Raw genomic sequence first — 16,364 nt, forward strand, 5'->3', positions numbered from 1 at the left:
CAGCACTATCTTTTTTTGAGATTGAGTCTTGCTCTGTTGCCAGACTGGCGTGCAGTGGCGCAATCTTGGCTCGCTTCAACCTCTGTCTCCCTGTTCAAGTGATTCTCCTGTCTCAGCCTCCCTCGTAGCTTGGATTGCAGGTGCACCACCAGGCCTGGATAATTTTTGTATTTTTAGTAGAGACGGAGTTTCACCATGTTGGCCAGGCTGGTCTTGAACTCCTGACCTCACATGATCCACCTGCCTTGGCCTCCCAAAGTGCTGTGATTACAGGCATGGGCACAGCTTCTTTTCACTTTCTTGATAATGTTCTTTGATAAACAAAAGTTTTTAATTTTGATGAAATCCAATAGATATATTTTTTCTTTCATTGCCTGTGCTTTTTATGTCACACTTAAGAAACCATTGCCAAACCCAACATCATGTTTTCTTTTAAGAATTTTATAGGCTGGGTGCGGTGGCTCACAACTATATCCCAACACTTTGGGAGGCTGAGGTGGGTGGATCACAAGGTCAAGAGATCGAGACCATCCTGGTCAACAAGGTGAAACCCCGTCTCTACTAAAAATACAAAAATTAGCTGGGCATGGTGGTGCGCGCCTATAGTCCCAGCTACTCGGGAGGCTGAGGCAGGAGAATTGCTTGAACCCAGGAGGTGGTGGTTGCGGTGAGCCGAGATCGTGCCATTGCACTCCAGTCTGGGTAACAAGAGCGAAACTCCGTCTCAAAAAAAAAAAAGAAAAGAATTTTATAGTTTTGACTCTTACATTTGGGTGTTTGATCTATATTGAGTTGATTTTTGTATAAGGTATTAGGTAAGGGTCTCATTTCATTCTTTGGCATGTGAATATCCAGTTTTCCCAGAGCCATTTGTGGCAAAGACAGTCCTGTTCCCAGTGAATGGCCTTGGCATCCCTGTCAAACATTATCTGATCTTATATGTGAGGGTTTATTTCTGGGCCCTCTGATTTTTTTTTTTTTTTGAGTCAGAGACTTGCACTATTGCCCGGGCTGGAGTGCACTGGCGCGATCTCACCTCACTGCAACCTCTGCCTCCTGGGTTCACGCAATTCTCCTGCCTCAGCCTCCCAAGTAGCTGGGATTACAGGCGCATACTAAATTTTTTGCATTTTTAGTAGAGACGGAGTTTCATTATGTTGGGCAGACTGGTTTCAAACTCCTGACCTCATGATCCACCCACCTCAGCCTCCCGAAGTGCTGAACTTACAGGCGTGAGCCACCACGCCCAGCCTGAAAGTGTCATTTTCAGAGAGCAAAGTGAGGGTGCATCCTCAGGACATTCTTACTCCAGCCTGGGTAAAGAGAGTTTAAGCAATTTCCTAAAAAGGCACGGGAACCTCAGCCCAGAGAGGGGCAGCTTCCTGCCTCGGGTTGCACAGCCTTGGGCTCCAAGAGTCCCTGTCTCTACCTCCCCAAGTTCAAATGTGCATGCGTGAGGTTCCAACCCCAGCCCCGATGCTAACCCCTGGCTGCCTCCTCTTTCTGACTTCTTGGCGGGGGGGCAGGGGGGAAGAAAAAACAAACAAACCAACCACATACACTCAAAAAAATCCCACAAGTCAGGAAACATCCATCACAGGCTGTCCAGCCCAGGCCGGAGGGGCAGGGGTCAGCAGGGAGGTGACCTCAAGGTCTCTGTGGGGACCAGGATCCGGCAGGGCTGGGGGTGAGAGGTTGGAAATTTTCCCACCCTGAGACTTTCCTGCGTCAACCCAGGAGGGCGCCCTGGATGCCGCCAGCCCTGCCCCCAACCTCCTTCCTTTCGTGACACAGCGGCTTCCCGGCCGAGGATGGATGGGGAGGGTGCGCCAAGATGGAGCCACCAGGACCAGCAACGGTTAGGCACTTTGGGACTGATCAGACAAGAGAGCCTGGCTCAGAGTGGCCAAGAGCCGGCCTCAGAGCGGCACAGCCGGGAGGTGTACATGGGTTGGCGTAGTTCCTGGCGCACATGGCCTCCCTCTGCCTCCACTGCCCTGTCCGGGAGCTGGAGCTCAGCCCGGCCTTGGGTGTGTGAGAAGCCACTGGCCCTGGGCCCTGCTCCCCCGGTCCTTCCTCCTCAGCACACTCAGGACTCAGCCCTTCCTTGTGTTAAATAGAAACCTCTTTATTCTAAGTATCGAACATTCCTTAATACATTGGATTTGGGCCAGACCTTGAGGTGAGGGAAAGGGGGGCGGGGGGCGGTGCTGGAATTCTGTAGAGACTTCCAGAACACCACTCACCACTCTGGGCTATGGCAGGAGGGAGTTGCGGGAACAGGCTTCACGGCCTTGGGTAAATCCTTTGTCTCTGGCTTCTGTTTTCCTCCCACCTTTTTTTTTTTTTTTTTTGAGAAAGGGTCTTGCTTTGTTGCCTCAGTCTGGAGTGAAGTGGCATAATCACAGCTCACTGCAGCCTTGAACTCCTGGACTCAAGTGACCCTCCAGCCTCAGCCTCCCCAGTAGCTGGGACTACAGGCACATACCACCATGCCCAGTTAATTTTTAACTTTTTTGTAGAGATGAGGGTCTCACTATGTTGCCCAGGCTGGTCTTGAACTCTGGGCTCAAGCAGTCCTCCGGCCTCAGCCTCCCAAAGTCTTGGGATGACAGGTGTGAGCGTCTGTGCCTGGCCTCTGTTTCCTTCTGTCCAGGGAGTTTGGGGTTGGGCGAGAAGACATCTGAGGGTCTTTCTATCCTAGGGGCGTGTGGTCCCAGGCAGGGAGTCAGGAGGGGCGCTGTGCAGGAGGTTGGCTTGTCAGCAGCATAAATGGCGGGGGTCACCAATGCAGGCGGCTGGATGACCCTCAGCGCTGGGCCCGGGGCCGCACTAGAGACGGGGGCCGGGGCCGAGGCAGACAGGCCAAGCTGGGCCTGGCCAGCCTCGAGAGGGGGAGGCGGCCCAGGAGGAGAGGGAGGCCGAGACAGAAAGATGGGCGGGGCACAGGGATGTCTGCAAAGAAGGCCCGGTCCCGAGGGGGTGACAATGCTCCTTCCTCAGAGAGTTCCAGGTCCCGGGCCACGGCCAGGATCTCCTGGCGGGCAGCTGTGTTCCGCAGGCCCCGGATGTCAAGGAGGGCTGCCACGTGCTTCCGTCTGTGGGGAGAGAGACAGACAGGTGCGTGGAGGTCCCCAGCTCTAGACACACACCCAGCCCACCCATGGACCCCACCTGACCCCCTCACGTCTCCCAGACCCTGAGTTCTGGGGCCTCTGTGTCCCCTCCAGAGCCTTCCCTCACCCAGGCCCTCATCTCATACCAGCTCCCTCCAGAATTTCACCTCCAACCATCTCCAAATCCCCTTACAACCAGCTCCAGAACACACTCCTCCAAAGCCAGCCCTTGTCTTCCTTGTCACCCCAAGCTTCAGCTTGTGATTAAAATCTGCCTTCTTGGCTGGGCACGGTGGCTCACACCCGTAATCCTAGCACTTTAGGAGGCTGAGGTGGGCAGATCACCTGAATTCAGGGGTTCAAGACCAGCCTGACCAACGTGGTGAAACCGTCTCTGCTAAAAACACAAAAAATTAGCTGGGTATGGTCGTGGGTGCCTGTAGTCCCAGCTACTCAGGAGGCTGAGGCAGGAGAATCATTTGAACCTGGGAGGCGGAGGTTGCAGTGAGCCGAGCTGGTGCACTCCAGCCTGGGCAACAAGAGTGAAACTGTCTCAATAATCATAATAATAATAAATAAAATTTGCCTTCTCTCTTCACACTCCCATCTTAGCTCAAAGGTCTCCGCATTTCTGCCCTGGTCCCCAAGTGCAGATTTAAGCTTTGGATGCTACAGAAAACCCTTACGTTGATTTTCACCTGCATCCCAGACAGCACCGCAGTCATCACTCACGTGCAGCCCAGAAGCATTCAGCCGCATTCAGCCTAACCCTCACCTCACCCCAAGGCCAGGTCCAGAAGCTTCCCCGCCATCGGAGTTCCGGAATCCTCATCTAAAACTGAATTCAAGGCTTCTCAATCTAGGTCCCATTCTAGAAACGTTTTTCTTTTCTTTTTTGTGATGGAGTCTAGCTCTGTTGCCAGGCTGGAGTGCAGTGGTGTGATCTCGGCTCACTGCAACGTCCGCCTCCCGGGTTCAAGCGATTCTTCTAACTCAGCCTCCCCAGTAGCTGGGACTATAGGAGCCCACCACCACACCTGGCTAATTTTGTATTTTTAGTAGAGATGGGGTTTTACCATGTTGGCCAGGATGGTCTCGACCTCCTGATCTTGTGATCCACTCACCTTGGCCTCATAAAGTGTTGGGATTACAGGTGTGAGCCACCGCACCCAGCCGCATTCTAGAAATTTCATCCCCAAATTGGGCCCTGGAACGGTCACTACACCCCCATCCCATCCCCAGAATTGCGCTCCACCAAAATTCCACCCCAGGAATACAGTTCACCTTGGAGACCCTCACTCCAGAAACATCATGCTTCAAACCAGCTCTATTGTGCAAGCCTCGCCCCTAAATCCAACACACTGGGTCCTTCCCCTTCCCCCCTCATCAGCTCCAGCTCTCTGATCCCAAACTCAGCTCCCAAACCACCACCATATTGCCAACTCAAGATGCTGAACCCAAGGTTCATTTCAAGAACATTCATTTCAAACAGAGATCTAGGGTCCTCGCTACCACCTTCAACCCAGATCAGTGTCTTTATCTGCCATATGTCACATTCGGAACCCCCACAGCTACAAAACACTCATCCATGAATGGCCAGCTGCAGCTACTTAGAAGGGAGGCAGAGGCTGCAGTGAGATTGCACCACCGCACTCCAGCCTGGGCAATAGAGTGAGACTCCATCTCAAAAAGAAAGAAAAAGAAAAAGGAACCCTGTACTCCATTCTTCCTAAATCCTCAGCCCTAGGCACCTCCTAATCTCTCAAGCTCACTCCTTTAAATCCAACCCAGCTAGCAAACTGTCTAGCTACAGATTCAAGTTCTGACTCATGATCCAATATTCAAGTTCAGAAACTCCATATTAGCAAGAATTCTGGACTTCTTGGGACCCCATGAGAGTCCAGGAAGCTGTGGCTTCCCAAGGACATGACCCTATCCCCCAGACCCAGAACGGACCACCCTGAATCATTTCCAGGACCCCCGCCCTCAGTGCCGGAACCGAGACCCACTCATGGCTCACCCCCTGTTTTTCTGGGGTTTTGTTTCTCTGAGTAAAGAATGTCTGTCTGCCCGAATAGCACGGGAGGTGCTCCTGTAGCCACCACTACTGCCGCCACCATCCAGCCCTCCAGCACTGTCCCATGGTGGTGTGGAGTGCTGGTCTGGTGCTCTTGTTTTAGAGCCAGTCTACTGCCTGGGTTCAAGTCCCTCCTTTGCCACTTGCCAGGTGTGATATGTGGGAGAAGTTACTTCAGTAACTTTAATTATACCTCTTACTTATAGGCTGAGCATAGCGGCTCACACCTGTAATCTCAGCACTTTGGGCCGCAGAGGTGGGTGGATCACCTGAGGTCAGGAGTTCAAGACCATCGTGGCCAACATGATGAAACCCCATCTCTACTAAAATTACAAAAACTAGCCAGGCGTGGTGGTGCCTGCCTATGCTTGGGAGGCTGATGCAGGAGAATTGCTTGAACCTGGGAGGCGGAGGTTGCAGTGAGCTCAGATCATGTCATTGTATTTTAACCTGGGCAACAGAGTGAGACCCTGTCTCGGAAGAAAAAAAAAAAAAAGCCATGTGCATTGGCTTACGCCTGCAATCCCAGCCCTTTGGGAGTCCATGGCAGGCAGATTACCTGAGGTCAGGAATTCAAGACCAGCCTGGCCAATACGGTGAAACCCTGTCTTTAATAAAAATAAAAAAATTAGCTGGAGATGGTGGTGCACACCTGTAATCCCAGCAACTTGGGAGGCCGAGGCAGGAGAATCGCTTGAACCCCGGGCCCAGGAGGCAGAGGCTGCAGTGAGCTGAGATTGCACCATTGCATTCGAGCCTGGGTGACAGAGCAAGATGCCATCTCAAAAAAAAAAAAAAAAGGTTAGCATGTAAGATGCTTATTTAGGTCTGACATAAGAACTTTGAGTGAGAACTGGAATTGAACCCTTTTGGTTCAAGCGATTTTCCTGCCTCAGCCTCCCAAAGAGCTGGGAGTACAGGCATGCGCCACCACACCTGGCTACCTTTGGTAATTCATGGAATTTTAAATCTGAGCCAGGTACTGTCCTAAGCACTTAACAGGAATTAACCAATCTGATCCTCATGGCTGATGATGATGATGATGATGATGAATTTCCCCAATAACCCTATGACGAGAATACTATTATCCCCATGGAACGGATGAGGAAACTGAGGCTCAGAAAAGGTCACATAGAAAGGAAGTGGCCCAACACGAGTTGAATGCCGCCTGAGCCTGCCGCTGTCCCAGTGCGTTTGCGCCCGCGTGCCCTGCGTGTCCCCGAGTCCCCCGAGGCTCCCCTGCGGGGCGGGCCCTTCCTGCCTCCGGGCAGCCCCCCGCCCCCCTGCCCTGGGCTTCCTGTGACCGCTTGTTTGTTTGCGAGCTCTGGTGGCGGCAGCGGCGGAGGCAGCAGAGGCGGCCGGAGGAGGGAAATCATATTAATAATGCCCTGGTTCCAGCAGGAAACGGCCGTCAGACACGCTCGCCGGCTCCCTCCCTTGCCCAGGAGGCAGGAAACCCGGGGACGAACGCCAAGACCGCCCGGAGACCTCGGCCAGGCTTGGCGAGCCCGGGCGCAGGCGGGGAGTCTCACCTGATGTCTGGGTAGTCGCGCACCAGCACTCCCACCTCCACCTGGATGCTGGGCGTGTCCTCCAGCTGCAGGACTTCAGCCAAATGGGGAACCACAGCGTCCAGCCATGAGGCCTGGGACTCCTGTGGGGTGAGGCGGGGGGGGGGGGGGGAAGGCTCAGGGCTCACACCCTCCCAACACTGATTCTACCAATTCCTGACCTTCCGGTGGCCTGACCCTTTTAGCGAAGGCCTGTTATCCCATCTCTAAAAGGTAGCAGAAACCAAGGGTGGTGGCTCACACCTGTAATCCCAGCACTTTGGGAGGCTGAGGTGGGCGGATCGCTAGAGGTCAGGAGTTCGAGACCAACCTGGCCAACTTGATAAAACCCCATCTCTGCTAAAAATACAAAATTAGCCGGGCGTGGCGGTGGGCACCTGGGCACCTGCAATCCCATCTACTCGGGAGGCTGAGGCAGGCGAATCACTTGCAATCAAGAGGCAGGGGTTGCAGTGAGCCGAGAGAGATTGCGCCACAGCACTCCAGCCTGGGAAACGCAGCAAGAATCTGTCTCAAAATTAATAAAAGAGAAAGAAAATGAAATGTAGCAGAAGACAGACTGTGGCCACATTTGAGAAAATATAATTTCCTCCCAGTTTTGTAGATAATTCGGAACTCGGGGACATCTCTCCAAACCTCTTCCAAGTTTGCAAAATGTGGCCTTTGGCGGGGGTGGGGGGTGGGGGGGTGGAGACTGGATAAAGTGTACAAGGAAGCTCCCTGCATTCTTTCTTACATCTGCATGTGAATCTACAATTGTCGCAAAAATTTTCCAAAGAAAACATTCCAAGGACTTCGGGCTAGAGACTCCGGGAAGAGGGACTGAAATGAGGACCTTCCAGCCAGCCGAATATAACGGGGCACGATAAGATCTGGCGGTCTTAAATTCCTGAGTTCAGAAGCGCTGGGGTTTCTGAGTTTCTGCTGCATGCGGCTTCTCTGTACGTTCACGGAGTCTTTTTTCTTTGCTTGTTTCTGTTATTATTGTTACTTGAGACGGAGCCTCATTCTGTCCTCCAGGCTGGAGCGCAGCGGCAGGATCTCGGCTCACCGCAACCTCAGTCTTTCGGTTCATGGGATCTTTTTGCCTCAGCCTCCCAAGCAGCTGGGACTACGGGCTTGGGCCGCCACGCCCGGCTGCTTTTGGTAATTCATGGTGTTTTAAGTCTGAGCCAGGTACTGTGCTAAGCACTTAACAGGAATTAACCAATCTGATCCTCAAAACAATGGATGGGGACCATTATTCGCCTTATTTAGCAGCCGAGGAAAGCGCCCAGTGGCGAGTACTGGGAGCAAGAAAGCCAGGTTTTAAGCGCCAAGGGTGCAGATACACCCTAGTTAACGGCTGCTATTGATCACGAGCTCTGTTCTGAGCCCCTGTGTCCCTGGCTTTTGAGACCTGAAATTCTTGCAAGCCAAGCCTTGTCATGGTTTCTGAGAGCCGCCCCACCGCTGTCTCCCCACCCCGCCCCCCGCTCCCCGCCCCACCCCAACCCCCGCCCCCCGCCCGACACTGACCAGCCGCCGGAACAGCCTCTGCAGCTGCGCCGCGTCCTCCCGGAGCCTCCCGGCCATGCGGCTGCGGGTTCGCGCCGAACTGCAGCGCAGGCGCCCACGGAGCAGGGGCCGCACGTACTGGACCAGCGCCCGCCGGTGCAGCTCGGCCACCAGCGCCTGGGGGCGGGGGAGGGAAACCCGAGGGGTGTGAGCCATGCCCCACTGACCCCCATCCCACCAGACTGAAGGCCACTCCAGCCCCACTCGCCCACACCCATTCCAGGCACCCGTGGGCACCCTTCCCGTGCCCACGCCCCGGCCCCCAACCCCTGAACTATCCTAGGATGCCCTTCCCTGGCGCCCTAATTAGCCCGCGGACACCTCCTACCTATCTCGAAAGGATCCTGCATCCCAGCCTCTTCCCATTCCCCAAGCTCCACTCTCAGGGGCCCTGATTCAATCTGTGCCCGGCCTTTCACCCCAGTCCCACGCACATGCCCCGCCGCAGATCCCTGGCAGGGGCCACCTCTTCCAACTACAGGGAGCCGCTCCCCATCTTGGAGGGGTCTCCTCCAGCGGGAGCTTCTTGCTCTCCCACCCTCCCAGTCTCCCCTCTTTCCGCCGCTTTCCCCTTTCCTCTTCCCCTCTTCTACCCCCACCCCACCTTCCCTACCTGGTAAGGCTCGTCCTGCATTCTGCGCAGAGCCAGGGCCTGGGCGCCCAGCGTGCCCACGATGCCATCCAGGGCCTCGGGGCTGCTCAGCCACTTCCGGCGCATCAGCTTGTTGAAGTGCGGCTGGCAGGGACAGAGTAGGGGGTCAAGGCTCTCCCCTCCCACCCTCCCTCTTCACTTAGAATATGTTCCTGGAACCCCGCTCTGTGTAGAACCAGGGCTGTGTGGTGCTGGGAACTCATGAGGAAGAGAGAGCCCCAGCCCTGTCATCCTGGGGCTCACAGTCCAGAAGCGGAGAGAGACTGGTCCCCAGGTACTGATGACCCAAAGCTGGCAAGGCTGGGAGCAGGGAGCCCAGGGGCTTAGGAAGCCCAGAGGGGATGCCTGACTCAGCATAGAGCCAAGGAGGGCTTCCTAGAGGAGGGGACACCAGAACTGAAGCCCTGGTGATGATCTTCCTTAGCCAAGTGAGGGACTGGGAGGGAGTGGCTCAATCGGAGAGAAGAGTGAGTATTAAGGAAGTTCAGATTTCAGATGGGCAGGCCAGGGAGAGAACCAGAGAAAGGTCAGTGTGACTGACGAAAACAGGGGACTTCATGTAAACATTATTAAGGACTGGGCAGAGTGGTTCACACTTGTAATCCCAGCACTTTGGGAGGCTGAGACAGGAGGATAGCTTGAGCTCAGGAGTTTGAGACCAGCCAGGGCAACATCGAGAGAACTTGTCTCTACAAAACATTTAAAAATTAGCTGGGACTGGGTGCGGTGGCTCACGCCTGTAATCCCAGCACTTTGGGAGGCTGAGGCGGGTGATCACCAGCTCAGGAGTTTGAGACCAGCCTGATCAACATGGTGAAATCCCGTCTCAAAAATTAGCCGAGTGCGGTGGCACGAGCCTGTAGTCTCAGCTACTCGGGAGGCTGAGGCAGGAGAATCACTTGAACTCAGGAGGCAGAGGTTGCACTGAGCTGAGATTGTGCCACTGCATTACAGCCTGGTGACAGAGTGAGACTCCATTAAAAAAAAGAGAGAGAGAGAGAAATTAAGAATTTTAAGACGTATTTTTTAAAATTCATGAACTATATACTGCCCTTCAGGGGAAGAGGCCGGATTGCTTCTAGATTCCACTTCCTAGATCTGGTTGAGAAAACACGTTCCCCATCTGGCGCTCTTAGGAAGGAGTATAGTAAATGTCTCAGTTAATAACATCCTCCTTTTTGAAAGCTGCCCTTTCTCTCCACCCTTGAGTAGATCCGGTATTTGATGAACTTGTGAACGTAGGTGGAGCCTGTCTTGCCCCCTCTTTTCTAGAATGCACAGTATATGCGACTGTGACTTTCAAGGAAATGTGTTTGCCATTTGCTGATTTTGGGGGGGAGTTAATTTCTAACTTCTTTCACTGGTCAATGAAGGAAAAGTATTGTACCTTGCAAATCCACCAAATGAATTGAGTACATAATTTTTGTAAAATTGACTTGTAGCCAGGCAGACCACATTAGAAAATTATTAAGGGGCTGGCCACGGTGTCTCATACTTTTAATTCCAGCCCTTTGGGAGGCTGAGGCAGGTGGATCACTTGAGGTCAAGAGTTCAAGGCCAGCACAAGGTGAAACCCCCATCTCTGCTTAAAATACAAAAATTTAGCCGGGCGTGGTGGTGGGATCCTCAGCCCTTTGGGAGGCTGAGGCAGAAGAATCACTTGAACTCAGGTGGACATTGCAGTGAGCTGAGATCACACCACTGCACTCCAGCCTCAGCAACAAGAGCAAAACTCCGTCTCAAAATAAATAAATAGTAAGAGCTGGGCACAGTGGCCCACGTCTGTAATCCCAGCACTTTGGGAGGCTGAGGCAGGAGAATCGCTTGAGCTCAGGAGTTCAAGACCTACCTGGGCAATATAGTGAGATCCCCTCTCTATAATTTTTTTCTTTAAATTAAATTAACTGTGGTCCCAGCTACTTAGGAGGTTGATGTGAGAGGACCTCGTAAGCTCGAGGAGTTGAGGCTGCAGTGAGCTATGATCATGCCACCGCACTCCAACCTGGGCCACAGAGAAAGATTCTGTCTCAAAAAAAACAAAAACAAAACTTTTTTTTCTCCCTGTCCAGAAAGAAAAAAAAAAAGGACTTTAAGACAGTGACAGAAGAGAATAAAGCAAGCCTGGGCCTTTTGAAGTGTGTGTTTTGGGGGTGAGGGGAGCTGTGCAACCCTGAAGCCCGCACAGGGGCTTATTCCAGGCATAAGATGGGAGGGAAGAGGTGGGGCTGGAGCAGGGCTGAGTGTACAGGGCCTTCTGGGCTGGGGGAGAAGTGCCAGGGTTTTCCTGAGGGCACTGGGGAGGGAGAGGGTCAGATTTGTGCTTTACCAAGATGGGAGGAGGCTGGAAAAAAAGGGGAAGGTGGAGATAGGGAGGGGATGAAAGGGGGAGAGGAGGGGAAAAGGAGAAGCCAGGTGGTAGAATTCATAGGATGAAGTGAGTAAGCCCCCATGTAGAGGGGAGGGAGGTGTCGATGGGTAGGCCGTAGGTCTGTCCCTGAGACAGAGGTGGGGGAAGGGTCGGGAGGAGGCTGCATCTGGGTGGACACAGGGCATGTGAGGATCAGAGATATTCCCAGGATGGTGTCCATGGGGGGTCTAACTCCCTCTTCAGCTCAGCCTCAGCACCCCCTCTTGCTCTCTCTCACCCTGAGAGCAGCCCGATTTTCTTTTTTGTGTTTTTGTGTGTTTTTTTTCTTAAAGATAGGGTCTCACTATATTGCCCAGGCTGGTCTCGAACTGCTGAGCTCAAGAAGTCCTCCCCACTCAGCCTCCCAAAATGCAGGGATTATAGGTGCGAGCCACCATGTCTGGTGTCTCGTTGGTTTTTTTGTTTTGTTTTGTGTTTGAAACGGAGTCTCGCTCTGTCACCCAGGCTGGAGTGCAGTAGTGCAATCTCGCCTCACTGCAACCTCCACCTCTTGGGTTCAAGCCATTCTCCTGCCTCAACCTCCCCAGTAGCTGGGACTACAGGTGCACTCTACCACACCCAACTAATTGTTGTGTTTTTAGCAGAGATGGGGTTTCACCATGTTGGCCAGGATGGTCTTGATCTCTTGACCTCGTAATCCACCCGCCTTGGCCTCTAAAGTGCTGGGATTACAGGCGTGAGCTGCCATGCATGGTCTATCTCTGGCTGGTTCTGATGTGTCTCCCTCTGTCTCTGTCCCAGTCTCTCTCCTTTCCTTCCTCCCTGACCTATCTTGTTTTCTCAGTCTCTCCTTGTTTCTTTTGCTTCCGCTCTCTCTATCTCTGTCTCTGTCTCTCTCACAAAACATACATAGTGGTTTATAAGACCAGGCACGGTGATTCATGCCTGTAATCCCAGCAGTTTGGAAGGCTGAGGCCAGCAGATCACCTGAGGTTAGGAGTTCAAGACTAGCCTGGCCAGCATGGTGAAACCTCGTCTCTACTGAAAATACAAAAATTACGCAGATGTGATGGTGTGTGCCTGTAATCCCAGCTACTCAGGAGGCTGAGGCAGGAGAATCAGTTGAACTCGGGAGGCAGAGGTTGCAGTGAGCCGAGATCGCACCACTGCACTCCAGCCTGGGTTATAGAGCGAGACTTAGACTCCAAAAAAAAAAAAAAACGAGCAAACGATATAGCGTGGCAGGTGGCTGGAGTGCAGTGGTGCGATCTCGGTTCACTGCAACCTTCGTCTCCTAGGTTCAAGCAATTCTCTTGTCTCAGCTTCCGGAGTAGCTAGGATTGTAGGCGTATGCTGCCACACCTGGCTAATTTTTGTACTTTTAGTACAGACGGGGTTTCACCATGTTGGCCAGGCTGGTCTTGAATTCCTGACCTCAAGTGATCCACCTGCCTTGGCCTCCCAAAGTGCTGGGATTACAGGTGTGAGCCAACACACACCGGCTGGGGCTTCTGTTTTAAATGGAGCAATCGGAGAAGGTCGCACTGAGGTGACATTGAGTCGAGACTTGAGGCAGGGCGTGGTGACTCTCGCCTGTAATCCCAGCACTTCAGGAAGCCAAGGTGGGTGGATCACATGAGGCCAGGACTTCGAGACCAGCCTGGCCAACATGGTGAAACTCCATCTCTACTTAAAAATACAAAAATAATTAGCTGGGCATGGTGGTGCATGCCTGTAATCCCAGCTACTAGGGAGGCTGAGGCAGAAGAATTGCTTAAACCTGGGAGGCAGAGGTTTCAGTGAGCCGAGATTGTGTCACTGCACACCAGCCTGGGTGACACAGCAAGACTCTGTTTCAAAAAAAAGAAAGATTTGAAAGAGACTCGAGGGGGAGCTATGTGGCTGTGAGAGGGAGAGCATTCCAGGCAGAGGGAACGGTAAGTGGAAAGGCCCTGAGGCAGGAATGTGCCAGCTGGGTTAAGAGACAGCAAGGTGGCCGGGCACGGTGGCTCACACCTGTAGTCCCAGCACTTTGAGAGGCCCAGACGGGCAGATCATCTGAGGTCGGGAGTTCAAGACCAGCCTAGCCAACGTGGAGAAACCCCGTCTCTACTAAAAATACAAAAGTAGCTGGGCGTGGTGGTGCACGCCTGTAATCCCAGCTACTCGGGAGGCTGAGGCAGGAGAATCACTTGAACCCGGGAAGCAGAGGTTGCGGTGAGCTGAGATCATGCCATTGCACTCCAGCCTGGGCAACAAAAGCGAAATTCCGTCTTAAAAAAAAAAGAATAAAATAATAATAATAAGAGACGGCAAGGGGGCTGGGGTAGCTGGAGTGGGGTTACAGGGGGAGCAGGGGTGGCAGGGAGAGGAGATGAGGTCTGAGAGGGAGAGGGGAGAGGGAAGAGCTGGTTGTGCAGGGTCGTGGGGGCCATGGCGGGATTCCAGCTTTTGCTCTGTGAGCTGGGAGCCGTGGGAGGATTCTGAGCAGATGAGGGGAGGGGTCCGCGGTGTAACATGGACTGAGCTGTGTTATGGCCAGGAACACAGTCCCCCTGCAGACTCCCTCCTCAGTGCTCCCACCCCCCACCACGTTCACTCACCCGCCTTTGCGCCGAGCCCCTATAGGATGGCACAAGGGCCCAGGGATGGGGGTGTGGGGTTCTGGGGTCTAGGAGAGACTGAGCAAGGATTTGGGGAACCTTAGTGAGGGGAGCTCCACCCAAACCTCAAGCCCCTCCTGCTGATGGCCCTGTGTTCTCTCCCCCGTCACGTCCTCCCACGTCTTCCTTCCTGTACCCTCTCCACCCCACCGACAGCCCAGGCATGGCCCTAGCCACCACCACCACCCCCCGCGCCCCGCCCCGTCTGCTTCGCAAACACTGAGTCATGAGCTAAAGGGAACTGGAGGAGGGGGGTTTGCGCTTCCCTGTCCTGGCATGGGCCCCACCCCCGGCCTCCCACCTCACTCACCTGTAGCTCCTGGAACAGCAGGTCAGCCAGGACACGGTGGCAGAGCCGGGTCACGTGGTCCAGAGCACTGGCAGATGCTTCCCGGGCCGGCTCACTTTCTGGGGGCCCCACCCGGGCCAGGCGCTCGGCCAGAGCTCTGCCGGGATCAACAGAGCCAAAAGTGAGGGACCCCAACATCTCAGCCCAATGCCTAGACCTGTCTCCTATTGGGTGGAGCAGAGGGGCAAGGGGTGACAGGTCAGATGGGGGGCTGGGGAAGGTCAGAGATACTTGACAGGTTGGAAGTATCTGGGGATGGCAGGGACTCATGGATGTTGTGGGGCTGAGGGGTGATGGCTAGGAGGTCTAGGGTATACTGGAGGAGGGAAGAGGGTCTCTCTGGGTCTTCCGGTTTCAGGTTCTCGGTGCTTTCTGGGTGAGAGCAGGGAGGCCTCCATTCTAAGTCTGTGGTTAACAGTCTACAACTCTGAGATTCTACCCTTAGCTCTTTTTGTTTGTCGGTTGGTTTGTTCTGAGATGGAGTTTTGCTCTTGTTGCCCAGGCTGGAGTGCAATGGTGAGATCTCGGCTCACCACAACCTCCGCCTCCTGGGTTCATGATTCTCCTGCCTCAGCCTCCCGAGTGGCTGGGATTACAGGCATAAGCCACCACGCACAGCTAACTTGGTATTTTAGTATTTTAGTAGGTTCTCCATGTTGGTCAGGATGGTCTCCAGCTCCCAATCTCAGGTCATCCACCCGCCTCCACCTCCCAAAGTGCTGGGATTACAGGTGTGAGCCACTGTGCCCAGCTGTTTTTTTTTTTTTTTTTTTTCTTTTTCTTTTGGACAGGGTCTTGCTCTGTCATGCAGGCTGGTGTGCAGTGGCCTAATCTCAGCCTGACTTTTATTTTTATTTTATTTTAAATGGGGTCTCGCTCTGTTGCCCAGGTTGGAGTGCAGTGGCACCATCTTGGCTCACTGCAACCTCCACATCCCATGTTGAAGCGATTCTTCTGCCTCAGTCTCCTGAGTACTGGGACTACAGGTACCTGCCACCACACCTGGCTAACTGTTGTATTTTTAGTAGAGATTGGCCTTCACCCTTTGGCCAGTCTAGTCTCGAACTCCTGGCCTCAAAAGATCCACCCACCTTGGCCTCCCAAAGTGCTGGGATCACAGGCGTGAGCCACCGCATCCTGTCCTGGTCATTTGTTATTATTATTTGTAATATGAGTGATAGAATAGTGAACCCACTTCTGCCCTTCTGCAGCAGCTTGGAGACCTTTCTGTTAGCGCACGAGGCGTTCCCACGCTCTTTTTTAACATCTGAGCTGGATCCCACTGCTTAGCTGTTCCGTCGAGTATTTAGTTGGCCCCTGAAGGATGGACAGTTGGTTCCATATTTTCCAGGGAGGAACCTTGGACACATGTCATCTCCCATGAGCCTTTGGCCTCTGAAGGGTGCGCTCTGAGAGGATCTATCTGCTGGGTCAAGGGCCCAGTGTTTGTGATTGAGTAGAAAGTGCTCGGACCAGGCTATTCTCCATCACTAACGGGAGAACACAGGCTGCTAATGAAAGAAAATGATAATGACCAGGCGCGGTGGCTCACGCTTGTAACGCGGCATTTTAGGAGGCCAAGGCAGGAGCATCGCTTGAGCCTGGAGTCTGAGACCAGCCTGGCCAACATAGTGAAAACCCATCTCTATAAAAAGTTTAAACATCCAGCCAGGCTTGTAATCCCAGCACTTTGGGAGGCTGAGGCAGGCAGATCGCTTGAGCCCAGGAGTGGGAGACAAGCCTGGGCAGCATAGAGAGACCCCCCCCCATCTCTTTTTTTCTCTTTTTCTTTCTTTTTTTTTGAGACAGAGTCTTACTTTTTCGCCCAGGCTGGTGTGCAATGGCATGATCTCAGCTCACTGCAACCTCCACCTCCTGGGTTCAAGCAGTTCTCATGCCTCAGCCTCCCAAGTAGCTGGGATTATAGGCACAGCTAATTTTTGTATTTTTTTAGAGATGGGGTTTCACCATGTTGACCAGGCTGGTCTTTGAACTCCTGACCTCAGATACA

General features: G+C 53.5%; 1 protein-coding gene across 1 annotated transcript in view; it reads right to left on the reverse strand.

The window, feature by feature from the left end:
- Window positions 1-2,103: 2,103 nt before the first annotated feature.
- The window catches only part of EXOC3L2 (exocyst complex component 3 like 2), a 30,998-nt gene continuing 16,737 nt past the window's right edge, over window positions 2,104-16,364 (reverse strand). The window contains exons 8-12 of the mRNA XM_035285176.3: window positions 14,315-14,450; window positions 8,935-9,057; window positions 8,283-8,438; window positions 6,726-6,847; window positions 2,104-3,098 (exon numbers count right to left, since the gene is read on the reverse strand). Coding sequence (XP_035141067.1) covers window positions 2,810-3,098; window positions 6,726-6,847; window positions 8,283-8,438; window positions 8,935-9,057; window positions 14,315-14,450 — 826 coding nt within the window. The 3' untranslated portion in view covers window positions 2,104-2,809. The remainder of the gene's footprint in view (window positions 3,099-6,725; window positions 6,848-8,282; window positions 8,439-8,934; window positions 9,058-14,314; window positions 14,451-16,364) is intronic.

Source organism: Callithrix jacchus, chromosome 22 (genome assembly GCF_049354715.1).
Source record: "Callithrix jacchus isolate 240 chromosome 22, calJac240_pri, whole genome shotgun sequence".
In the NCBI taxonomy this organism is placed as follows: Eukaryota; Metazoa; Chordata; class Mammalia; order Primates; family Cebidae; genus Callithrix; species Callithrix jacchus.